At 37.2% G+C, this 25812-nt stretch overlaps 3 protein-coding genes across 8 annotated transcripts; all 3 read right to left on the minus strand.

The window, feature by feature from the left end:
- Positions 1-2711: 2711 nt before the first annotated feature.
- LOC113781401 (BTB/POZ domain-containing protein At5g41330) lies at positions 2712-4693 on the minus strand. Its single transcript, XM_027327328.1, has one exon. It carries the CDS (start codon positions 4260-4262, stop codon positions 2850-2852), a length of 1413 nt encoding a protein of 470 aa, XP_027183129.1. The 5' UTR covers positions 4263-4693; the 3' UTR covers positions 2712-2849.
- A 1312-nt stretch (positions 4694-6005) lies between these two features.
- On the minus strand, positions 6006-12023 carry LOC113781752 (proline-rich receptor-like protein kinase PERK8). 4 transcript variants are annotated; one of them, XR_003469664.1, is made up of 4 exons: positions 11605-11928; positions 6822-8286; positions 6521-6605; positions 6006-6403 (listed from the first exon to the last, which is right to left on the minus strand). XR_003469664.1 is itself a non-coding variant. In XM_027327744.1 (3 exons), exons 2-3 carry the CDS (start codon positions 11731-11733, stop codon positions 7015-7017), a joined length of 1401 nt encoding a protein of 466 aa, XP_027183545.1. In that variant the 5' UTR covers positions 11734-11735; positions 11956-12023; the 3' UTR covers positions 6620-7014. The 4 variants fall into 4 exon arrangements, 2 of the variants coding, with proteins under 2 accessions (XP_027183545.1, XP_027183546.1); XR_003469663.1 differs by lacking the exon at positions 6521-6605; XM_027327744.1 differs by lacking the exons at positions 6006-6403; positions 6521-6605 and adding an exon at positions 11956-12023 and having other exon boundaries at positions 6620-8286; positions 11605-11735.
- A 4124-nt stretch (positions 12024-16147) lies between these two features.
- On the minus strand, positions 16148-25496 carry LOC113781584 (puromycin-sensitive aminopeptidase). 3 transcript variants are annotated; one of them, XM_027327543.1, is made up of 33 exons: positions 25482-25496; positions 24520-24597; positions 24367-24411; positions 24121-24261; positions 23973-24048; positions 23688-23764; positions 23334-23447; positions 23131-23205; positions 22942-23049; positions 22539-22751; positions 22386-22447; positions 22269-22296; positions 22072-22158; positions 21960-21985; positions 21709-21772; positions 21540-21620; positions 21323-21370; positions 21189-21207; positions 21031-21035; positions 20918-20929; positions 20746-20802; positions 20538-20647; positions 20355-20435; positions 20057-20240; positions 19290-19438; positions 19044-19182; positions 18806-18952; positions 18633-18714; positions 18351-18526; positions 17254-17364; positions 17062-17178; positions 16894-16965; positions 16148-16691 (listed from the first exon to the last, which is right to left on the minus strand). In XM_027327543.1, the coding sequence occupies exons 4-33, from the start codon at positions 24181-24183 to the stop codon at positions 16611-16613; spliced, it is 2664 nt and encodes an 887-aa protein (XP_027183344.1). In that variant the 5' UTR covers positions 24184-24261; positions 24367-24411; positions 24520-24597; positions 25482-25496; the 3' UTR covers positions 16148-16610. The 3 variants fall into 3 exon arrangements, with proteins under 3 accessions (XP_027183344.1, XP_027183343.1, XP_027183342.1); XM_027327542.1 differs by lacking the exon at positions 25482-25496 and adding an exon at positions 25039-25287; XM_027327541.1 differs by lacking the exon at positions 25482-25496 and adding an exon at positions 25024-25287.
- Between the last annotated feature and the right edge of the window lie 316 nt (positions 25497-25812).

Raw genomic sequence — 25812 nt, forward strand, 5'->3', positions numbered from 1 at the left:
CTACGTGAAAAAATTGGATCATGAAATTTTCTTGTATTTGGTGATCGCATAGAAATTCTTTCTAGCTAGAATTTGCGGGACTTTCATGTAATCTAATAAACCAAAATTTGTTTCCATTTTTTAGTATTGATGTTCTTCGCATATGGCGTCCTATATGCGGCAAAAATTTGGCTGGTATGACCTGAAAATTAATAGCAAAAGTAAGAAAAAATTAAAGTGGATTTTGATTTGCAATATATTTTGTTGAAAATATTGATCTTACCATATGCTCTGTTTCTTCTCTACTAAAGTACATCAAAAAGTTTTTGATTGGTGGTGTTGTATGGTAGGCAAAAATAAGTGAATAATATTTAGTGATTTAGTTGTTGACAAAATTTATATAGATGGGGTTTATAATAGTGGCAATTTGTGTATCTGACTCGTCGCTTATTTGCACAAAGAATTTTGGATACCGTTGCAGTAAAAATCTAGTTGGATATACTGACAAAAAATGTTGAGCTCAGCACTTGAGTAATTTGCCGGATATCTTACTGCCATTTTCATTGGTGCAACATGTAGCAGTAGTAAAAGATGCATATAAAAGATCCAAAAGACCAAAGCGCCCCTCAAAGTCACAAAAATCACGGCATAACCGCTTGACCAAAAAGTTACTGTTCATTCTCCAACTCTCTCTTTTATATATTTAGATTAGATATAAAACAGTAGACTAGATAATCTCTCTATAAGTTCCAATTTCCATAGTCTTCATTGACTCAACTTACATGAATTTATGTAATTGAAATGGCAACGTATTTCAGAAAACAAAATTCAGATCAAACAGCGGTGGGCAAGGGCTGTTAGTGGCACAGCCTGCCTCTCTTAGCTGTCAATCACAAAACAAAAGGGGCCGGCATACCATAACGTGGCTTGGTAGAAAGTGTAAACTTGTTGCCAAAGGAACAAAAATTTTTGTTCTGGGGGCGGGGCAGACCTATCTGGGATGGACGTTGAGCTTTCTGTTTGCATCACATCTGTCCATCGACCATTGTCCAAGCATTTACTCAAAGAAGTTAGCAAGTCCTCAGATTTGGTGCTGGGCTGAGCCCACGATTCATCTGATCAACCTTTTGTAGAAATCAATAGGTTCTCTGAGAGTGTATGATCTGGAATTTGACGGCAATGAGCAAATTTTTTTAAGACACCCAAATGAGCGAGTGGCTTCTGAATTTTGTCCATTAGAATGCACACTGGTTATTCATGAGGAGGGTCCACCCAAAAAAAAGAGATACATGTACTCTTGTTTGGTATACTTTAGCCTAGCCCATATATCACTTGCCAATTGCAGATTTCCCCCTTTCGAAAGACGCTACTGCATCATACTGCTGTATATCTATGTTTCAGACTCGGACCGGGTATCGACTCAGTCGAGCTCAGGAATCAGGGATTAATAGGTTCGACCGGATTCGATCAGGGTTGAATCGGATGATGTCATAAATAAAAATTATTTAAAAATTAAAATATTGTATGTAAAATACCTAAGAGCATGTTAATATTAATAAAGGTATATTCATATATATTTTATGTTTCAAATATATTTAACAAGAAATACAAAGAAATTAGAACGATTAAGTAGCAATTTATATTATTTAATGAACATTAACAAGTTTAGAATTAAAATTATGGACTTGATTGAAAAATAACATCAAAACTTAGGATAACATTTATAAAGTATGAAATATTTGAGGTATATTAATAATTTTTAACAACTTAGGGGTCAAAACATAATATTGAAAAAGGTTTTGACTGAACCGTTCTTTCAATTTTTTCCTCTTAAGCTCGATTTTTGATCGAGTTTTTACTCATACGGTTTTTTTGAATAACTCGAACCGGACACTTAGCCGGTTTTCGATTCGACCGGCAGTCCGATCCGAGTTTAAAGACACATATGTACATAATGAATGAGTCACGTCTCTTTAATTAATTAGACTTTGGGGAGCTGATTGGCGTGTGAACAATGATGTTTTTGAATTCAAAGACGAACATGGAGTCTCGATAAACGCTGAATTCGTGCTTATTATTAAATAAATAATTGATCACCTCCAACTTTTGTCAAACATATGATCAATATGACGTTTTGCCAACAAAACTTGTAAACTGCTAATTGGTTTCTGAAAGGTCTTGACTTTTAAACCGCACGTTTCCACGAAAGAAAATTAAGAGTCTACTTTCATAAGAAACAAAATTGCGTATGCATTAGGACCCAAAAAAACAAAGGAATCAGCAGACACTTTGATTGGGTCAAGTACCAAACAACATGCTGGTCTGTAATGGACAACAATGGATATGTGATGCAGACAAATTCATCGCTAAATGCTTCCAATGTTGTTATGAGTCTTATGACACATGCTACGGAATTAGTCCCCAACCCAGCTTCACGTTACTGTTACTCAAGTGATCGTAAATTTCTGATTCGACCCTTAATTCCTTTTTATTTGCAACACAAAAAAAAAAAAAAAAGGAAAGAAAAATGGTATGGATTTGCAGAAGATGAATATCAAAAACTTTAACCTTAGATATACTACTGATAAGCGCAAAGAAGTTGTTGATTTAAAATCTGAAATAGATAGTCTCATTTCCGGAGGATAAACATAAAACTTTTTGTCCTAAAGGAACACAGTCCAATGACATCTGAAAGAAGCAGCAAAGTAATGACCAACAATGCAGTGTCCACAGAGGTACAACAGAGAAGGAATCACAGCTGCTGTATTGACATAATTTCAGATGCATCAACTTGTAAATACAGGGCTTAATTAAGTGCAAACAGTATTTACAAACGAATATGCTAACTAAGAACTATTTTACATTTGATACTAAAATCCCCTAACCGAACTCTGCCAAACCTCAACAAATTGCTGGTCCTTCCTGGTGACGAACATTTTGTTACCCCCGAAAGCCAAGTTTGTTATCCTGCTACCACCCATATCTTTTGCTCTTCCCATGGAGTTCTTCCTAAAGACTCTGTCCTCTACTCTTCCATTTTCACCCTTTATAGAAGAACCAGTCAGAACTTCAGACCACAGCTCAATGTTTCCTCCTTTGCTACAGAACACTTGATTTCCATGGCTTTCAATTTTACACCCTGAACCTTCCTTCTTTCCATTGATCACCTTTCTCACATCTCCTAGACAAACCCATGAATCCTCAGCAGCGCCAATACTCCTGAAATCAGTGAAGAAAACTTCACCAGAATTCACACCAACCTTAAACAGGGCTGAGAGATTATCTGACGCTGTGACATCAGAAAAGCAATCAACCTTTTCCTTGACTTCCCAAACAACATTTCCAGACCTCATATCCCAAAACCTAATATTCCCTACCACACCAGCAGGACCACTGTGGGAGCCAGAAGCCATCAGCAAATTATGACTAGAAATCCATTGCAGCTTTGTTGCTGGAATACCAGAATCCAGCTCAGCACCAAAAATTTCATAATGACCAATGGTGGTAACAGGCCTAAAACCATCGTTAATATCATAAACCATAACGCAATTGGAATTTCTCCTACCAGACTCGAAACTTGTAAATAAGTATTCCGATGATGAACCAATTGCCTGCACAGTCGAAGAAGACCTTGTCACATTTTCCCAGTTCAAAGTTTCCTTCACAATACCCTTATCAAGGTCAATGATCTGCAACCCTGAAAAGTCCGTGGCACCCGCCGCTACTGTTTTGGGGGACAATGCCAATAGCGAATCGATGGCTGTAAATTGAGTCAGAATGGTTGATTTTCTCTGCAATGACCAATCAAAAGAAGTGATTTTACAACCATTTGCCACATGAACTGATCCAAATTGGGTTGTTGAGATAGTTGAAGGCGAGTCCCTGCCACTCAAGGGTAAAATCGTGGATTTATCAACATTAAAGGCTTCAAACAGAGAAGGATTTGATTGAGAATTGATGAGAAGATTCTCAATACCGTAGAATCTGGACTCAAAGATTAGGTCTTGAACATCAAAGGCTTTAGCTTTTGATGGAAGATTTCCGGTTCTTAGAAGGGAAAGGAGAATAGAGAAAAGCTCTGGATCTCTGTCAATAAAAGGGATTGTACCCTGCAAATTGGACAATTTCGAGAAAAGAGATTTGGAACCAGCTAAAGCTAGGGTTTGTCGTGTGGTTTGGAAAATCTGACCACCCACATCAATTGTGATCACATTAGAGATTGAATCTCTGGAGTTCTGGTAGAAGCCATCCAAATGAGGCTTGGGTCCTGCAAAAGGCGGCATTTTTGGAGCTTCCACCCTCTGAGTTATACTTTCTTCTACAGAAGCTTCAAGAAATCTCAAATTCAAGGAAGATTAACAACAAAACTTGAAAACACTCAAGCCGAATCTGCAAAAAGATTCAATCTTGGGACAATTAGAGATGATTGAATGACGGGAAAAGCAAAGAATCTCAAGAAAAATGGAATAAGGAGGAAATTTTTTTTGTAAAAGCAATTGAAGAATAACTGCTTTCTCCAAGCTTCGATAATTAAGCTAGGTAGTTTAGCAAAGAGGCACTGCAGGAGAAAGAGGGGCGGAACCAGTATAGCGAGATGTAAAGAGGTTGGACAGAGATTTGATTATGGATGGCCGAAGAAAAGGCAGGTGTTGATTTTTGTAGGGGTGGCAGCGGTCTACCATTCTAGAGGGTCAAATAGGTGATGGTTGTCAAGAAAGGGGAGAAATTGAATATTTGACCGTAGAAATATAGAATGCTGGTCATAGCAGTCCAAGATGGACCATACCTGGTTCGGGAAGACTTTGAAGTTTGAATGGAAAAGTACTCTGATATCTATTTGTCAGAGTGAGTTAGCAGTTAGAACCTTCTAAAGGGGGCAAAAGAGGATGCTTCTTATTTTTATTTTCTTTTGTCCTTTCATTTTTGGAAACTTTTCAGCTGGGGTCGATAAACATGAAGAAAACTACATGTATGAAAAGCTATTGAGTGTGCTTTTATCCTCGGGTTGGCTCGGCTGGTGCTGGGCGCCTCTTCATGTCCTGATATTGGGTGGTTTCGGTTCGACCCCTTCTAACGTCTTGTGTCTTCTGGGGGATGGGGCACAAGCGGAGTGGGAATAGTCGGGTCCGGGATTATAACCCGTGAATCCCAGATACCCACTTTCGTCAGAAAAAAAAAAAAAAAAAAGCTATTGAGAACGAAAAATTGAAGGTACCACCTGAATCTAGTCCATCTATGAAACATATTTTTTTCATTTTACGAAAGCATATTATTTTTTTCTCATTTTTCTTTTTTTGTTATATAATCCACCTGTTGTAAGATTCTGCTCCCAACAAACAAATATGAGAGGTCAAAAGTATTATCGTCTAAATAGGCAAAGTCAACCTCAATTTTAGTTTGTGAATACCTACAAGAGCGGTAAAAATATGTTGAAAAATTTTAGATTAGTATGCTTTAAGGCTTTTCCTCTTAGAGCATATAGGCAAGTAATAGAATCTTGGATTTGAGGATCTTTAATTTATTATCATCCTACCGGTCACTACGTTTCAGTTTCTCCTTCAATTAGTATTTCCATTTCTTTTTTTCTTTTCTCTAAATCAGTCAATGAGTTTGTGAGAGTCAATTGTGACTGCGAAGAGCTGTTTTGTTCTTGAACAATTATTTTATTTGGCTTCGTTTTGAATCCCCACAAACAAAAAGCCCTGTTTACGTTCTGCCCAGATTATTTTAAGAAAAGTGAAATTTCTTGTTATTTAAACTGGAATTCGTATCGGTCTGAGTTTTCCTTGACTCTCATAAGACGACTTGCACTGGATTTGCGAGACATTTTTATCAGTCAGTTCTGTACAAGGTGTAAATTTTTAACCTTTCTATGTCTCTTTCCCACAAAAGAAAATTTACAGACTTTACACCTACACTGGCTTCTTAGAGCATAATTGCACTAAAGTCACACACTCTTGCTACTTAATTATCCGGAGCCAACTTTGTGTCTGCCCTTGCAAATATTACTGTCAATAGTTCACATATGCTGGCCATGGTGAGACATCGCCATGGTGCCGGCTTTAACTCATCTCTCCTATATGGTCAAGCACAGTAAGATTCATTTACAAAGAGAACATTATTGTCAATTTGTTGACACGCAAAAAAAAAATAAAAATTTGACAATGTCAAATTGCAGCAACTATAACATGATTTAAAATTTGGATCTTGCAACGTGACAAGCCAATTAATTCTAGGGTCGATGATGTTGTTCAGGGTAAAATACAAACCCCAAGAGTCCAAACAGTTGGCATGAGCGCTTGGAGCTAAGCAACTCACCTAATGTCGGCACAAGTCCAGGCAACTGAGGAACTCAATGATTATGCATCGAGACTGCTTCAGTAACTGATGAGCTAGGACAAGAATTGGCAGCCTCACTTCCATTCTGCAAATAAAATGAAACATGAAACTGGAGTGACGTTGCAATTTAGTGCAGAGTCCGTTGCAACTCACGCAGTTTATGCAACCATGTATTGGACGCTAACAAAACTGAAGTCAAAACCTGACAGGATATGGAGCTTGACGAACATATTCAGGTAAGCACAGTAGTATCCTCCAAAGTTTCCAGATGAAATAAGATTAGAACACTACGCCAAACGAAGAGAGAAACAAAAGATTAAACTGAAGCTGTTATGTAGTCATCATCATGGGCTGCATTAAAACAACTGTTCTATCTATAGCTTATATTACATATCAAAAAGGAAAAGCCAAATATCTAGATCATGTTAATTACTATTATGAATCTGCTTTAGGTAGAGGATAAGGAGATGCAATATCCTCACTAAATCTTAATATTACCTCACCTTCACTCATTTCTACGGTCAGAAATGTGCAAAAAACAGCCTCCATTTTTTGGTCAGTGCTGCCATGTATCATCAACATCAGAACCTTGTAAAGCTCAACCATTTGTTCTGCTCCTTGCTGGCTGGGTTCAGACTTCAGAGAATCAAGCCATGCAACAAGCTTGTTGCACAGGTGTAAAACCCAATGCAGCCATTAGCTGACTCCTGGCTGCATCACAGGGAAAAAAGTCCAGCTTTTGCCTGCCACACCATCCTTCCCCATAACTTTCTCATTGGCCCACCAGTCAGATCCAATATTAGGTGTATCAGAATTCCCTTCATCAACACTGTCAAAGTTGAATTCTTTTGCAGAGCCAAGGGTTATTGTTCGCTGCTTCTGATGCCACTGGCCACCATCGCCATCTACAGAAGCTCTACCAGAACCAATTCTTGAGGCTTCGCTAGCACAGCCTTCATGTCCATTTGCCATTTCCTTTGGATTATCCTCTGTTTTAACCACACATTCAGTATTCGATGGAGTAGTTGCTAATACGGCCTTGGGAAAGACTGCTGGCGTCTTTTCAACACATCTAACAACTTCTTCTGCAGTTATCTCAAAGGAAACTCGGTGATCAACAGCAGTTTCATCAACTCTCGTGACGTTATATGAATTTGAAACTGTAGAAGCATCAGATTTCTGATTATCCAGAAGAAACCCATTGCGATATCTAGGTGCCACAGTATCGGGCGTGATAGTACCAGATCCTTGCCGAGAACCCCATTCATGAGGTGCAATCTTTTCAAGGTTCAAAAGCTTGGGAGGATCACCACTTCTGAACTCTAGGAAGTGGGGCCGTCCATAAACAAACTCACCATCAGGGAAAGGAGATGAAGTACCTGAACCAGAGATGCCTGAGCTGGGCGAGATTAGGTGGCTGACAGGGCTTCCAGGTTGAAGCTGATACGATTGAAATTCATATTGAGGCAAAGGATATCTCTGACCATCTTCACAATTTTGGTCTATTGGGTCAAGTAGCCGAGCAAATGGCACCTCAGGTGAAGATGGAGTAGTCATGTGGACAGACTCTGGTGGCGGAGTAAAGGGAGCAGTAGATGGTTCGGTTGTAAAGGTTGAGAAAACAGGTGGAGTAACTAATTGTGTCTCATGGGCGTAGGGGCCAATAGCAAACATTGAGGCAGGCCCACCAGGGGAATACATGCTTGCAGACATAGATGTGAGGGACAGTAGGCCAGGTGGTGATTGAGTTGCAGATGGAGGTTCTGACTGAAGGAAAGAAGCAGGAGAGGAGGGAGGTGCAATGAAAGGGAGTGCCACAGAAGGTGCTTGAGTTTGATTTTCAACCGCAGGAGGATCGGCCCTTGGAGCTATAGGTTCAGGAACAAGAACAGCGTGTCCAATGCGCGTGGTGTGTTTATGAGATCCAAAACACCAATATAAGCTCCAGCAGCTAGCCCATCTTCTTTTCTGCACATGACAGGAGATTGCAATGATATAATAGTAATTTTTGCCCAAAGCGTAATAAAATGTCTTTTGCATGTACCCAAAGAAAAATGCGCAATTCTGAATTTGACACAGAAATAGGATTTTGTAAAGTGAAACAAATTGAATATTCAGTAATTAACCATCAAACTTGGTCCAGGAGACCCAGGCACAGAATCAAACAGCTAACTGAAAAAAATTTCAATATTCAGCAATAACCATCAAATGAGATTCTGGGGACTCAGGCACAAAAACGTATAGATACAAATACCAATGTTTCGCACTCAAATTTTGGGCCAAATAAATCTAAAACCCTGTAGTATTGTAGACTAATCTAAAGGGCGCAATGAGAAAAAGCGGAATGGGCAATAAAAACTTAATAATGACAAACAAATTTGAACTCAAAATTTGTTCCAAGGAACTGAATGATCAAAAATCTGAAGCTACATCAAAACTGCCCAGGAGGTCCTGTAATCCACCAGCTTCTTCTCTGGGAAAAACATAGTTCCTTTCCACCCCACAAACCTTAGGAGGTCCTTTGCTAGACCCAAAAAAGCAAGTGAAAGGAACTATGTTTTTTTTTTCATGTGAAAATCTGATATCAACAATTTAGCAGACACTTTAATTTTCATGTTGCTAGCTAAATAGGGTAGTGAGGCAATGTTCAACAAAGAACCTCTATCCATGATAAAGTGAAAAATAATACTCACTGAAACAACAATTGAAAAAATCAACTTGGCAACATGGAACATCAAGAGCAGTCTAATTTTTGCTTCAAATTCTAAAATCAAACACTCACAGTAGCAACAATTTTCAAGGCCATCAACAAAAGAAGATGACGCAATTGTCAAGAATATCCCCAAACATGAGAGCGAACAATCAACTTTAATAATCAAAATCCATCCCTAACTGGCACTCTTAGTCAAATATTGCCGGAGTTGGCAACAATCACAAAATCAGGTTGCTACTTGCTATAGACAATTCTTCACACTTAATTATTAATTATTCTACTAAGTCCATGTGCTATTGCTGCCACACTGAATTGATGCTCTCAATAGCACATAAGTCTGCACGTTCAGATGGATGGACGTCAATCCCATATAACCCAAATGCTACCATTTTAGAATAACGTGCATTATCCAGCTAAAGTTTTATAGGGAAAATGCTCATCAGAACAACTTTATAGCACCACTTGAATATGTCTACATTCAAAATATACCTCAAAATATGCCCCAAATGGAAAGAAAAGAGATCCCACACAATGCACTAATTTGCACAATTTAAAAATTCATCAAATTAGTCAAATAAAAGATTTTGTCTCAGCAGGAGTAAAGGCAATCGGGATGCTTGAAGGCCCCATTGACCCCAAAGTTTAAATTCTAATTATAGTTACTGCCAAGAAAGGGATTGCAATTAATGACCGTGCACTAGAACACAATTTGTACGCCTCTTTTCTTCCTCTCACCGTTGACACCATGCACTAGAACACAATTCGTACACCTCTTTTCTTCCTCTCCAACAGGAGTTAATATCTACACATGGCTGACAATATGGCACAGCCAAGCGCAATGGTTCTCTCCTCCTGCTATACATGAGAAGCATCATAAGGGCATAATGGCAAAGCCAAGGGCATGTTTAAACCATCAATCAATAAGGATTCATCGATACAATCCACTGAGGATCTATCGTACTATCTCATAACATACAGTCATCAAACATCATCCTACTGGATTGAGACTGGAGAGCCAAGATTGTACCTCTTCTGGTCTTCTTGGTCATTCAGTTATAGTTTTGGAGCATCGAAGTGAAATTCCCAGCCAAGCACCACCACATGCAAACCTAGTACTTACTGTCCCATCAGAGATTAGCATCCCTCAAATACCCAACGTCATTTTCAACGTCATGACTCTCAAAATATCACTCACGCGGAATGCGTTCTTCACCATTCCTAAACCATCAGTCTTAACATAGATTAGTCACGTTTCCCAAGAAAAAGTTCACTTCATTCTTAAAGTCTCTTAACTGTCCCAATATACCTCTGCTGTATATACAAACAACTATACATTTTTCTCTCAGGTGGGTTGCTTTGTCTCTTTTCCCACAGATAGAACAACTGTCATAACTCCTCTAATGCCTACAGAACGCACAATCACACGTACACTTGATGACGCAACAGAAAATATATCGTGAAATAAAGAAAAATAATTAATTTGTGAAGTTGGCAAAACAAGTAGGCGACAAAAAGATCAGCAAAAAGTTAAGCCTTTTAACTTCTCTGACAAGTACATCTGCAGGGTGGACAGCAATGCTCTTCTACTCCAAAGCTAACCTTTGTTAGTTGCAGAGTCTTTCACATTCAGTTGGTAAATCCAAGTCAAGAACTCCAATTCAACAGGGAGGAAATTTAAAAAGCTATAGTAAATTCTACTCTGACACTAAACGCCATAAAGTGCAATAAAACAACCATAACAACAACACGAATTTATCAATTTAGAAGTTTGTTTCTCCACAGCAGAGTAAACAATATCTAACTAGTGTTCGGTAATGGTAAGTTTATACAGTTAACTTCTAAAGTCAAAAGCCATAAGTTAAGATTACACAATCTACCTCACTTTCACTTACCAACAGGATAATCCACTCGATTCCCATATCTTCTCATTCCCTCAATATCCGGAAGACACCAAACTTGATCAAAATTCCTTCTAAGCTCTTAGAAACTCAAGAACGAATTGGCTCCCAAAATACTGGACTTGTGGAATATTAAAGCATTATTACCTCAAAATCAGTTGATGTAAGGCATTATAGTACATAACTACTCTTAGAAATAGCATCAGAACTGAAATTTTCCAGCAAAAACAGAACATGTTATTAACTTTCTCCAACAATTATAATAAATCGCTGTCAACCACACAAAAAAGCTTCAGTTTTTTACATATCAAACTCAGAAAAACTGTTCGCTACGAGTAAAATTTCCACATCCAAAATTCAAACATGAAATTGGCTATCAGAAAATACTGAGACATTTAAGCATGAAGCTGAATAAAAAGCAGAATCAACTTTAAATCAGATATAAAATATCAATCAAAGATTCACAAAAATAATACTCAAAATTCAATCATTCACTAAAATTCAAAATTAAACCTCTTAATCACTAGATCTTAACTCTAAACCATCAACGAACAACCAAAAAAAAAAAAAAAAACTCCATTAACTAATATTCAACCACAGAATGACACAGTATCCAATAAAATATCAAAACACTGAAACCAAAAGAAATAAAACTTTGCTTTCTTTTCAGTTTACCTGAACACCAACTTGAGGCACACGATTCTCCGCCGCCGCGATCGCATTTGCAGCTGCGTTTATTGTCTCGAGAGTATTATTAACTCCTCCGGCCCTCCTCTCGCCTCCTATTCCGTTCACTCGTCGCATTTCTTCACTCCAATTCAGTCAGAAGAAATATCAGCTCAAATTCACTGATCAAATCTAATCGAACGTTCTCTCCAAATATTAAAAATACATAAAAAGATGGGAAATTTTCAAAAAACTAGACAAGATTAAACAGCCATAAATTGATGATAGCAGAAGAATGCAACAGATCACATATACATATACATATTTATGCAATTAAATATTTTGTGTTTCTCTTTCTACCTATACGTACACTTCTGTGTATGTATGGATTGTAACTGACGAAGCTCTGGAGGTCAAACACGGCAATGACTTGGTAATTGATTTCTTCGTAATTATGCTTTTGTTATTGTTGGAGGGGGCCTAGGTATGTCCTTTTAATGGGGGGGTTAATTTTTTAATTGAGGGGAGGAGCTGAAATGACGAGAATGGCCTTAGAGGGAGGGAATGCTGGATGCTGGGGTTTTAATGGGGTGCACCTGAATTTTACACGAGGCATTCAATGGCTTTGCCATTTTGGTTTCCAGGTTCACACAGTCACACCAAATTGGATTTTCTCTTTTATTGCAATACATGAGGATTTAGGCATATGAATTTATTGGGATTGGAGTACATTACTTTGTGTTTGTAAATTCATGTGACAAGTATGGAAAGGGTGTTTGGTTGAATTTGAAATGGTAGATTCAAATAAATTATAGTAGTAGTAAAATGGTAAATCTTGATTTCATGGACATTGTAAATTTGCCAAACTTCCTAGTTTTAGAAAATTGAGTAAATGTTGTTATTTGGGCGCAAAAAAACTCTAAATTAATTATTGAGTTTACTAACTACCCGACTAATTTGATAGATCAGAATAATTATCATCCTATTCTTTGAAGAGTTGGATAGTTTTGCACGATAATCCCTATAAATGTGATGAAGTACAACTCTTAAATTTTATCAATTTTTAAAAAAATATAATCATAATTTAATTTACTTGTTGCTCACCTAACCTAACCATTTTTTGCCTTTGTCATTTTTTGGCCATGTTTTTCTCCGACCATAATACTAGACAAACAAGATAAACTTGCCAATTAATCTCATGCTCAAGGAAAAAGATTGAAGTGGGTTAGGACCCATTTTTCAGAGATTTGGGATATATTTTTTGATAATCTATAAAAAGAAGAAAGAGGTGGATGAAGATGGGGTAGTTTGGTCCATGGGCATAATTTGTGGACCATTACAAAAGCATTTGTTTATTGGCAGTAAAAGTAATAAGTAGTAATTACTACTCTATTAGTTTAGTAGTAGATGCGGGCTGCGGGCCTTTTACCGAGAAAGCTTCGCAGGTTGCTTTGTCAAATGCAAGCGCACGTGTGGGCATCCACTTCGAAATGGGTTTCGTGCTCTACTCTAATTCCCACCCTGGCCCCCTTTAATTTTTTTTTCTCTGGGGACCCACCCGGAAAATTCTCCCCCTTTACCCGCCACTTTAAACTAACTTGCACGGTTGGCTCTCCTTCCAATATTCACCCCCACTTCTCTGGCTTTCTGTTTTGTTCTTTTTCTACTTAGAAAAGTAGCGGATTTTCATCATTACTACTTTTTTTTTTTAAACTTTGCTAAATTTCATGGTATTGATTTTATGGATTAATCTTCTATACATTGACACTATATACATTTTTATCATTAGATGTATGATACATAATTTAAATTTAAATTTAAAATTCAAATTTTATATATGTGCCTTATATCCAATCATAATAGTGTATACACCATCAATGTATATAAGATTTACTCTAATTTTATTATGAGATTGGAAAAAAACTTTTTTAAAATTTCTATCCTAACAAGAGAGTGGTAAGATTTAAAACATGGAGATTTAAAACTTTTTTTTAAAAAAAAAACTTTTTTAAAATTTCTGTCCTAAAATTTCTATCCTAACAAGAGACTTTATTAGACTAATTCCTGAAATATCAACTTTATTAAACTATTAGTACAAATGTGCACTATATTGTGCTTTTATTGTACTAAAAGTCTAAAATACGTGACTTTTCTTTCTATTATTGTCGCAGGACAAAAACTATTTAAAAGATTTTTTTTGATATGATTATGTCTCATACAATAACACATTAGCTCTTAAACTTGTTAACACGTGGCAACCTGTGTCATAATAGACTTTACAATTCCAAAACATTAAAATTGTAATAACCTAAACCTATTTTGCATTAGTTACGATAAAAATTCATAAAACGTAATTGTGAATTTTGTAAACTTTCACGAAAGTCCCACTTAATAAAATTTATGTGAAAATTAAGCCTCTTTTTTTTTTGTCGATACGATAGCATCCTATACTATGGGGAGGGGGAGGGCCTGAAGAGGTTCTGGAGTAACTCGGAGAGGACTGAACCACCACCGGACTAGACTGGTGCACTACGCACCTGCCTGAATTTTTTAAACAAGACCACATTTAAATTGTGGCAAATTGGTGGGAGGCAATGTTAGATTTGAACCCTTGTCTCCCACCCCACCAAGTTTTAATGCATTGGTGGTACCCCACCAACCCAAAGGCGGGCGATTGTGAAAATTAAGCCTCAAAAAGTGTGTTTTTGCCATCTTCAACTGCACTCCAATGCTAAACTCGCCTTCCACCCCACCAAACTTTAATGTATTGGTGGTGGCTACCGGCCTTTGGACTGGTAATTGTGAAAATTAAGCCTCAAAAAGTGTGTTTTTGCCATCTTTTAACTGCACTCCAGCGCTAAACTCGCACGCTAAAACAGAGCGGTGTTGGATAACTTCATGGATTTGCTTACGACCGAAATCACTATAATAACATATCCGTTCATGTCATCGGACAGAAAGAAATGAGAGAGAAACATATATTCCGTTGTGTCTTCTATGAAAAAAAGGGACCTTTTTTCTAAGCTATTGCGGTAAACTTTTCTATCTTTTGCACTTTAACGCATGTTTTTCACTTCAGTCCCGCAGTCCATACCAGGTCTAATAAAGATTTGCTCTATGATTAAACTTTCACATGAAGTTAAAAAGGCTAATGATACTACTGGTACGAGGGAAAGTGAGTAAAGCAGCAACTCCGACGTTTGGGTCCACCGAAACATATGATGGTCCAAGTGCATATTTAGAAAAACATAAGGCTTTTTCGGTGCACATTATTTACCCCCGTCTGGTAGGCTCTATAGTACGGGCTAGCTATATGTGTCTTTATTTATTTTAATTCATCTATAAAAAAAATTCTAAATCACGATATTTCTAAAAAAATATATATATATAAATTTCTAAAATCAAAAGGTGAGTTGTCTATTGCGATTACAAAAGTAATTAATTACAAGGTACAATTAACGGCTCGAATCAAATCAAATCCCGTTGTCAAGAAGTAATTATGTTATCAAAACTAAAGAGAATCAATAGGTTTAGGTTTAGCCCTTTTTGTCAACTACGCCTGCGGTGGCCTTGAGGTAATAATGACGGAAAAGATATGGTGAAGCAAATGATAAAACGGAAAAGTTGGCCGTGTATCTGACGTACTTATCCCAGATCTAATGGATTGGATCTGATATAGACAAGATTCTGCGGCTGCCTTGTGCGAATACACGTCATTAATTATTTAAAGATTTAAAAAGACAGCTGAAAATTTGGGGATCCGATCAACAAAAAGAATATGAAAACGCCATCAATCATCTGGTCCGGTTAACTCAATAATGTGTGGTTAAACCCAATGTAAATAGCAACATAATAACCCAAAATCATCAATGTCCTAAAGAAACAAGGAGGTTGGTAAATTGCTCTATATTTTTTCGGATTGCTATTTTCTGGAATTTATAGAAAAAAAAAATATTATAACGATTTAATACTGCATGTGAGATAAGAAGATGACCAGAAAATGAATTCACAAAACATGTAAAAAATTTTTGGAGAAAAATTGCAATCCATATAAAGAAATCTCTTATCTTTTTTGGTTTTTTTTTTTTTGTGGCGTGGAAAGTGTAGAGATATAATGTAGATATATAAACTAATAAGATCAATCAAAACAAGGATGAGAAGGAGTCCTCTTTGTTGACTGGGCCAACCCACAAGCAGAAGGTATGGTACGGTGCGTTTTCATTCTGCATCTCTTTCCAGCCTTCCACAGCGGGATGGAATTTGAGTCGGTGAATTGGGGGATTTGCTGTCATTCAATAAACTGTCTTCTAGACCAAACGGAAAACGGAGAAGAAAAAGACGCGTTGGATTGGTACGAGCAGCTTTCTGCATTCCTGATTGATATCTCAACTTAACTTTAGATTACGACTGAATTAAATTATCGATATCTGCTGTCAAATTACTTGAATTCCTTGATTTGATAGGAACGTATAATTCGTTCTCCATGATGAAGAATTTATGTTCATCAGATTCCCTGCAAGATCCTTGGGACAAAATTAAAAATCCAAGAAAGTAAAGAAACAGGGGAACGAGATCGGTCGCATTTTTATTGCAAGTCATTCTTGACTTGTGAATGTCATGACCAATAGACTAAGCAAAGATTTCACAGGAATCCTGTGAAAGAAAGGTTCTTGCTTTGATGCTTTTGAACCTTTGTCACGACGTCTGCCCCACGCATTACATTACACAACCAGATGAGCTGTGTTTCATGTGAAGAACTGATGATATAGGGAGTTAGTTGCCATAGAAAATTTTCACTCCAAAGGTGGAAGAAGAAAACAAATCTAAAACTGGATCTGCAAAATAACACTTAAACTTTAGTATAGTAAACAATTTTCACTGTTGTAATTTTTATTTTTATTTTTCCCCTTTCTGAAACAGGTTTCTCTGGACATGCTAAGGCAGTTGTCTTTAGTGAAACAAGCAAGCTCTCTCTTATGGGAATCTCGACCACCCGGCTGGTAAGCAGGATCAACTTATGCTGCTAAGCTCTTTGATGCGATCTCATACACATTCTCTGAAAGCCCATTGGAGGACAAGATCATCTCGAGCTGTGCCTGCAAGAATCCACAAGGGTTTTCTCAATGCTTTGACTAGCCAAGAAGAAAGCTGATGATGATGATGTTAACTATTTCATTAAAAAAGTAACCGCTTTTCACAGAGAAAAGGATATTTTCAGCAGCAGCAGCAGCATTGAGTAACTGACAGTAAAAAATGCCATATGCCATCATGTCCAGACAAATTTGAGTGTGTAGTTACCTTGGCAAGATTTTGCCGAGTTTCATCATAACGCTTCCACCTTGAGAAGGCTGACACCATTCGAGAAGCCACCTGCAATTCAATTCACGAGGAAATGTTCGTATGAGATTAAAATGACCAAATTCATAATATAGTATAGTTTTGAAGAAAATTCTTGAATGAACGAACCTGAGGATTCAATTTGTCAAGCTGCACTACGATCTCCCCCAAGAATTTGTACCCTGATCCATCTTTTGCATGGAAGTTGACTCGTGATCCACAAAACCCTCCAATTAATGAATATACCTGCAGAACATATCAAGACTGAGCACTAACATGATGGGAATTACCAAGTGAAATTAGACATTGAGCGTAATAAACCTTGTTTGGATTGCGCAAATCAAAGGCAGGATGTGCTAGAAGCTTCTTGACATTTTCAACATTCCCAGGAATATCTGATGCGGCTTGAAGTGCAAACCACTTGTTTACAACCTGGAGAAAAATAGATTAGAGCAATCTTCCAAAGAACCTGAAGAGGTTTTCATTCTCCCTATTCTTCTTACAGAGTAGTAATACTCAAAAACTTAATTAATCACATGGCGAGTGTGAAGTGATTTAATCACAAAGATACAAGATCAATTTAGGACAATATCCCAAATTTCGCCTTTCAAAACCTTACCTCAGAGTAAGAGTCAGCTGTGCAAGACCAATTTCTCCAGTTAACTTGGATACCAGAATATTACTGGTTAACTAAATTGGTTATTGGGTTAATTACGCTTTGCCCCTGAACTTTGGAGGTAGCAAAGTTAGAAACCTTAACTCCGGCAAAAAACTGTGAGTGCAATGACATTATTGCCCTTTTATTTATGATATAAAATTTTCCATTTTATTGCTAAAAGATAACATTTTCCCTTTCATTGCTAAAAGACAACATTTTCTCTATAGCATCTACAATACAAAAATATCAAATTGATAAAAGCAAGAAAAAGTTGACATTTAATTTATTATCCTTAAAATTTATCCTACAAAAGCAATGTTCATTTTCGTACATATTTTGTTCAATTTATTAGACTTTAAGTCAAACAATAAGGATAAATAACACAGTACTAACAATAAATACAGTTTCAGCAACAAAAGGGTAATGGTGTCATAATATCAGTTTTTGTTTTTTGACAAAGTCAAGAATTCCACAGTTGACTAATCTTCATGGGGAATTTATATTTTTAAGGTTGGGGGTGGTAAAGTGGAGGTAAAGTAATTAACCCATTGCTATTTCTTCTTTTAATAATTCATCCAAATTTAGCGTTCACATTTCCTATTTCCCCACCATGATAATATGCAAAATACAAACTTCCTTTGTCCAAAATGATACATGGCACAATTAAAAAGCTGAAACCAACAAGATTTTTAATCGGAGACGTGAAGAAACTCCTACAAAAAGCAGAACACCTATTAAAGAAGAAACAGTGAAGGCATACCAAAAAGTCATGCTGCCATTTGTTGTAGAAATCAGCCAAAACTTGATCACGAATTTCGCCAGGCTTCTGTTCAATGGCAACAAGAGCTGCAAACTGCTCCGTCATATTGGTAGCAGTCCTATATTCATTTAGTAAAAGCTCTGTAACTTCTGGATCAGAAAGAGACCCAAGATATGCTGTCAAAGAAGGAAACAAATGAGATTAGCTACACAAAGTTCTGGAAACAATATAATCCAGATGAAACATGGGGAACGAAAGGAAATAAAAGGCTAACTAACACACCAAGGGCAGTATTTTTGAGGGCACGCCTAGCCATATTGGGATGGTTAAACTCATATGGTTCTGAGCTGCAGTTACTTTTCACCTGAAAAAGAGCCCAAGCCAAATGAGAAATGAATCAAAAACCGCAATCGAAAAAAGACTTGACACTTTTCGACTAGCTTAGAAATCCATACTGTGTTGAGGAACTCTTCTTTTAATGCAGAAGCAAGCTCCTTTCTGATGAAATTTCGAACAGCATGAACAGCATCTGGGTCAGCAACTTCCATCATGTCCATAATCTCTCCCTCTCCAGGCAGGGTTATTGCCTTTGAGATAAACTCCTGAATATTACGGGCATTAAAAGTTAAAACAATGAAATCCATTCTCATTTATTATTCCTTCAAATGAATGGAGATGCACCAAACCCCACACCTTGTCCAGGCTTGAATCACAAAGTATGCTTCTGAGTCCTTGTACAAATTGTGGGTTCAGAACCAAGGTCTTACTCTCCTGGAAATCACCCACCAGGCTAAGCATAAGCTTCCTAGCCAAGATCTGCCCGGCTTCCCAACTAATGTACAGAAACATAATATCTTTTAGAGATGTATCTCAATTCTTTACTTAATCGGCTAATAGACTGGTTTGGAATAAATGCTCATGAGTTTCATGTCTACATACCGGTTGAACTCATCAGAATCATGAGCAAGGAGGAAGAATAGATCACTATCGGTTAGATCAGAGTGAAGCCTCACAGGAGCGCTAAAACCTCGTAACAAGGATGGAATCGGCCGCTCAGATATATCATTGAAAATGAATTCTTCTTCTTTCTGCTCAGTAGGAACAAAGACTATACATCATGAACACCTTTTATTTCAACCATCTTAAAATGCATTAAAAGCTGAACTATTTATGCCTAGATAATGGACAGTTCTCTCTAGCCCTAGGTTAATAAATTAAATTCAGCCATGAGCATAAGTATTAATCTTCCTTGTGCAAGTTCTTTATGCAAGTTAGGCTTATGTATTACACTTCACAAACAGATCTAAAATTTGTGTCACATGTATAAAGAAAAAAATATTTACTATGTATAAAGAAAAAATATAAATATTTTTTTCTTGTATAAATAGCAGACATCTTTACTATGGGCACTAATATGAATTTTTATGGCAGTATTCAGCGGCAATTTGGTTCTCGAAAAAGGATGAACGTTAAGAACCTAGTTTATATTTGAGTAAATTTGGTGCTGTCCATGGAAGTGGCTTATATATTATGTTCTTCAAGAAAATCAAGCATCTTTATTTCTCATTTCCACCACACAATGACAAGATCCAACTGAATCCTGTAAATTTGAGCTTTCAAACTGAATCTTTACATAACAAAGATAAGGCAGTTCAAAGAAGATGACTCAGAACACAAGTGAATCAACATTAGGATTTCAATCTGACCTTTGTTACTCTGAGAATGGTAGTATAGACTGGTTGACTATTGCTACCAAGTTGCTCCAACTTTCCATCATGATACACAGAAGACAGAGCTATGTCCTTGCCAGTTGAATCAAGCAGACCTATGGCAACAGGAATAAACATAGGCTCTTTCACTGGCTGCCCTGGGGTTTGGGGAACCTCCTGGCTGGAAAATACAAAACGCATCCATGTTATTATGACAAGTTAGATAATTTTGCAGAAATTTTCACTAAGACTTGATGGCTATAACTCTATAAACCAGCAACTCTAGGAGTTGTACCTAAACTTCAAAGAATAAGTACGAGCTTCAGGATTGTATGCAGAGGCAACCTTCAAAGAAGGAGTTCCAGCTTGAGAGTACCTGCATTTTTCTTCTTTGTAAGGGCTCAAGCACCCAAAAGCATAACAAAATGCAGATAATTTTTTTGGTTAAATTTTTGGATAAGGCAACTCCACAACTTACCACAGCAAAAAGTTGGAAAAATCAGCACCATTTGCATCTCTCATGGCTGCAAAAAATTCTTCACAAGTAACAGCTTGACCATCATGCCTCTTGAAATAGAGATCCATTCCCTGTGTGAAGAGTAACAAATTTTCTAAGCATATGTTGAACTGTAGTAAGCATCTCAAGTTAATTAAATGTAGGTAGTCAAGCTCAAATGCATTCTTACTTTTCTAAATCCTTCCTTCCCCAAAAGGGTTTTGTACATCCTCACAACTTCAGCTCCCTGATCAACAGGATTGCAAATGAACCAAAGCCGAGACAAGTAACATCCAGCAGAGAGAGATGAAGAAAGAAAGGGAGAGAGAGAGTGAGAGAAGAAGAGAGACAGAGAGAGATACCTTTTCATACACCTGCAGAGGATTTAAACAAAAATGAACAGATGAAAAATCAGTTGCAGAAGTTCACACACGGCAGAGAAGAAAAATAACACGATGCAAATGCTATGCCTTACCGTTACTGCAAGTTGAAAATCAACCATCATATCCACCATATCAGGAGATGTGATAGCCAAAACATTGTATATTCAAGTCAGAGGCAAGTTTCAATGTTCAAATTGCTAAAACATGTATGAAGCCATCATTCACTAAATTCAATGAACCAAGAGCTTGCCTGTATAGAAGTTGTCCATCTGTCAAGGAGGAAAAAAGAACTCTGAGCAAAGACAGATGAAACTATTGATACAAAAGCTTTGAAAGAAGTCTATCCATGAGAGTGACTATCAGAAGAAAGAGGAGAATCAAGACCTTGATATAAGAGTGAGGTCGAACGGGATGAGCCATGGGACCAGCATCCTAGATGATTATGACAAATAATAGTTAGTCACAACAAGCTGAACCATGATCTATTTGGAATAACATGATTTTCTTCTATCAAATTGATGGTTCATCATGAACTAAGCCAAGATTTAGAAAATTAAGATCTGCAACTGATGTCATAGGCAACATAGACAACTTCATAAACCTGAGGATATTGATAAATTCGAAGCTTCGAAACATCAGCTATTCTCTTCACAGTACGGCTGCCCATATCAGATGAAAATTCCTGTCCATTGGCATCCACGATTAGGAGCTAAGCCAAAAGTAAATTTTATGATAACCACAGCCTCTAGGAAAAAGAAGTATGCACCAACCTGATCACGGAAGACAGTGAGCCCTTCTTTCAAACTAAGCTGGAACCAGTCACGACATGTCACTCTGCAATTAGCATAGTAGCGAACCTCCCTCTTAGTGTTTTTTGAAAATTTAAGTTCAAGTTGCATAAAATTTTAGTACAAGCCTAATCAATTAAATAACAAGTCCTGACATGCAAGAATATGAATAAAAGTGCTTATACAACAGCCAGTAAAAAATTGTCAAGTGCAATGTGGAGGAATAGGCTTACCTATTGCCTGTCCAGTTGTGAAAATACTGCACCAAGGATGACACCAATCAGAAGTCTAGTACTTTGAAACTATGAAGAATTTACCAACTTCAAAGGACTAATGATCAAATACCTCATGCCCAATCACACCCAAAATTGCAGCATAGTCTCCATCACTTGCAGTTTCCGGAGATGCCAAGACAAGCTTGGAATTGAAAATCTGCAAGGGCAGGGGAAAAAATTTCAGAGCCCATTTCCAGAAAATAGAACTCATAAAATTTTAGCAAAGAATCCCCCATTCAAAAAGTGGCAAAATTTCAGGAAGCTTACATTCAAACTCTTATTTTCCATGGCACCCCTGAGAGTAAAAGTCGAAAAAAGTTGTTAGTGAATTTGAAGGCAGATGTATAATAACAATTCTGCAAAATCAAAGGAAGAGCAACTAACATGTTAAAATCTGGAACAGCAACAATATTGAAGAGATCCAGGTCATACTCAAGCCCAAAGACCTTTAAAAAGCAAAGATGGAAGAGTTAGTAGAGCTTGAACCATTTAGGCCAAATGAAAACATCAGAAAAGCCGTCCAAAAGGAAATCTTACATCTTCATCCCATTTCATAGCAGCTTTCAGAGAATACATGGCATGGGCTGTCTTGGGCAGATCCTGTGCTGGGGTCCAGATTTTAAGTAAGACCTTACGCCCTGATCGAGTAATAAAAGTATCATCTCTGCTCTCCAACTGTCCAGCAACTAGTGCGAACAGATAACATGGTTTCTTAAAGGGATCCTCCCATACAGCATAATGCCTGCCCCCCTGCAGCAGCAACAATGATGCTTAACCTTCGAACAACTCCATTTGGTAGAAAATTTGCTTCCGTTGCATCATAAACACATTTTCCAGTCATCTTTTTATCTCAAATACATTACATCACAAAAGTGTTACAGTATTATTCTGAAAACCTTTTAAAATAATATTCTATCCAAACACATTCGAAGAACTATACCTGTAGGTCTCCTTGCTCAATGAGATTTCCATTAGACAACAAAACAGGGTATAAGGACTTGTCAGCTTCAATACGACAAGTGTACTTTGCCATTATGTCAGGACGATCCTAAAACAGAGAGCAAAATCATCAGTAGGTGTCGAAAGATAGCAAATGCAAAGTTAAAGTGATGCTAAAAAAATACATTACCTGATAGAATGTAATTTTTCGGAAACCTTCAGCTTCACATTGTGTGCAAAAGTTACTAGATGACTTATACAGCCCCTACATACATATCACCAGGATCAGACATGATGAGATGAATGACAAGTGCACATAAGAATACACTAGGTATGCACAGCAATGCCAGAATCCCATTCTACCAAAGTAATATAAGAGAGAATTGTTTTGACCTCAAGGGAAGTGTTCTTCTGAGGCAGTATTTCAGTAACGATTTCCAATGTGAATCTGCCACTGGGAGGTGATACAAGAGTCAGGTGGCGTGGGTTCAAGCAATATTCTTCCTCCTGAAACTCTTTAATTGCTTGATCAGAAAGCAAGTTCAAAAACATTATTACACAATTCAAAGTCCAACATTCATCTTATTCTAAGAGATCTGTTTCAGACTTTATGGATCAAAAAGAGAATGCACTCAAAACATACAAAAATTCCATAAACAGAAAAAACAACTAACTGTCAACCAGCAAAATATGCCAGCTTCAGCAACAAACATGTCAATCAGTAAAGTCTTGGATGCCAATGCAGACCTTCAAAGCCTTGCCATCTATAGTTACTGAAATCAACTTGAGATCTTGTCCGTCTAAGACCAATGGGGAAGAACCACCTGCTTATAGAATTCACCAGTCAACAAAAACCATATCTACAAGAGCTTCGTAATTAAAATTCCAGACAGAACTCTGAGAAAACAGATGCTTTTGCTCTACATGATATATTTACCACCAAAATAAAAAGCCAATTCTTCTGTGTTCTGGGAAAAAAAAACAACCATAGACAGATGCATTTGCTGTTGTCCAACAAGTGAAAATGATTACCTTCAACTCTGGGGTAGACACTTATTTTGGAAGATACGATTGTTTTCTCCTCTCCCAGGGAAAATTTCAAATCCACCTGAGAATTAATTCCATTAGTTCAAAGTTTCAGAGTATCTATGATCTAGGCTTCACAAATCTATAAATTTACCGTATCAAAATAGAAGTCAGGCTGCTTGTAATCTTTGAGGAAAATTTCTTTTGGTGTTTTCATACTAGGCTCCTCAACTTGCTTCGGCACTGGTTCTGTTGCGACTGAGCAAATTAACCTCTGGTTGAATTTCTTAGCACCCTATAGGGAGATTAAAAGCCCATAATTATTAAATATAGAGGACCACAAAAGGTAACTATCATCATTAGTGTTCGGATAAATCAGATACAGACTGTAACTGCTTACAGATAACGTATAAGATGGAACCCTATAATTCCTCCGCTGAGTAGCCTAGTGTATCACAAATTAAGAGTATCAGAGAACTCGTATCAAGATTCCCATGACTTTAGTGAAGGATACGTGTAAGAGCTAGCAAAAACCAGAAGTAAACAAACATACCTCAAAACCTACAATCCACCTATGCTTTAAGATATCATTGAAAGAATGCCGACAAGCAACACGACGAGTCACCTGGAACTGCAATAAGTTATAGCAAAGAAGTTCATTACGCGATGGATACAGCAAATCTATGCATATAACTTCCAAAACGCAAAAAGAAACATTGTGAGAAGCAATTGCAATGCAAAGCAGGAGATTTACTTCGAGTAAGCAACACATCCATTTACTCCACGAGAATAAAGCTCAAGAATTGCAAAGGCAATAAATTTGTGAAAGCCAATAACATACACACACAGTTATGAAACTTGAAAGGCAAAAAAAAAAAAAACAGCAACATCCCAATTTAGATAAGGCAACAATAAAATCGATTTAAAAGCAATGCAGAAATGAAATTTTTACGCTCAAAGTTCTTCATTTTTTACCAGATTGCCTTGAAAATGAGCCCAAAAAGGTCATAAGAACAAAAGCAAAAGTATACTGAGCCAAAAGGGATTGAGTAATCACAGGAGTAGAGGATACCAAACCCAAGAAACAAGTCTTTGACAAAGTTGGAGTCTTGCAAGGCAGAATCAATCGAGCCATCACCCAATTACCCAACTCCTACAGTCCTATTTCGTTTTCTACTGAGAAATGTAACAGTAACAGTAACAGTCAGTAAAAATCAGTTTAATCCTGAAAGTCGTTAAGCCCTTTTCAAAAGATTCAGTTCTCGACCAAAACAAAGCAAGCTCAGAAGCCAAAAACACCCAAAACCTCCCAGATCAGAAAGTATAGAAACCCAGACGAGAGAAAGCAGAGGGAAAACATAAGAGGCAGAGCAAAGGGTTGTTATATAAGGTTTGTAAGGGTACATATACGGATAATTCAAGGACAAGGACGCGAAAAATCAGAAAAGACAGATATTCAAAATATGAAAATAAGCAAGAAATTCCCCAGAAAATATCAATCTTAAATTGTATAACCTTTTTGCTGATGATCAGAGAATGATTGAAGACAGAGGAGGGAACAGACGATCTTTCAGAAGCCTAGGAAGGTGAAACAGATGTAACCTTCTCCGGGACTCTAATAGTTTGTTTACGCTAATAAGTGATGATGTTTACGGATGGATAAGTTTATTTTTTCAATTTAAATATTAGAGGAAGATAATTTTGGACTAATATTTCAATATTATAAACAGAATTAGCTAAATTGTGGGCCAATCTTTGATGGGGCTGGTCGATTTGGCGGTTACTGCGTGTTTAACAGAAATCAGAATTAATACCATTGGGCCTAGCTGTAGCTAATATTGGGCAT

The sequence above is a fragment of the Coffea eugenioides genome, chromosome 8, assembly GCF_003713205.1.
Source record: "Coffea eugenioides isolate CCC68of chromosome 8, Ceug_1.0, whole genome shotgun sequence".
In the NCBI taxonomy this organism is placed as follows: domain Eukaryota; kingdom Viridiplantae; phylum Streptophyta; class Magnoliopsida; order Gentianales; family Rubiaceae; genus Coffea; species Coffea eugenioides.

What these genes read in the sequence shown, in the direction of transcription:
- LOC113781401 (XM_027327328.1), bottom strand. Translation starts at nt 4,262, where the DNA reads ATGCCGCCTTTTGCAGGACCCAAGCCTCATTTGGATGGCTTCTACCAG.
- LOC113781752 (XM_027327744.1), bottom strand. Translation starts at nt 11,733, where the DNA reads ATGCGACGAGTGAACGGAATAGGAGGCGAGAGGAGGGCCGGAGGAGTT. An exon ending in TGCCTCAAGTTGGTGTTCAG is followed by an intron (nt 8,287 to 11,604) that starts GTAAACTGAAAA and finishes TGTCATGTGCAG; the next exon opens with AAAAGAAGATGGGCTAGCTG.
- LOC113781584 (XM_027327541.1), bottom strand. Translation starts at nt 25,101, where the DNA reads ATGGCTCGATTGATTCTGCCTTGCAAGACTCCAACTTTGTCAAAGACT. An exon ending in GTTTGGTATCCTCTACTCCT is followed by an intron (nt 24,598 to 25,023) that starts GTGATTACTCAA and finishes AACTTATTGCAG; the next exon opens with TTCCAGGTGACTCGTCGTGT. An exon ending in TGGAAAATAAGAGTTTGAAT is followed by an intron (nt 22,159 to 22,268) that starts GTAAGCTTCCTG and finishes CTGCCCTTGCAG; the next exon opens with ATTTTCAATTCCAAGCTTGT.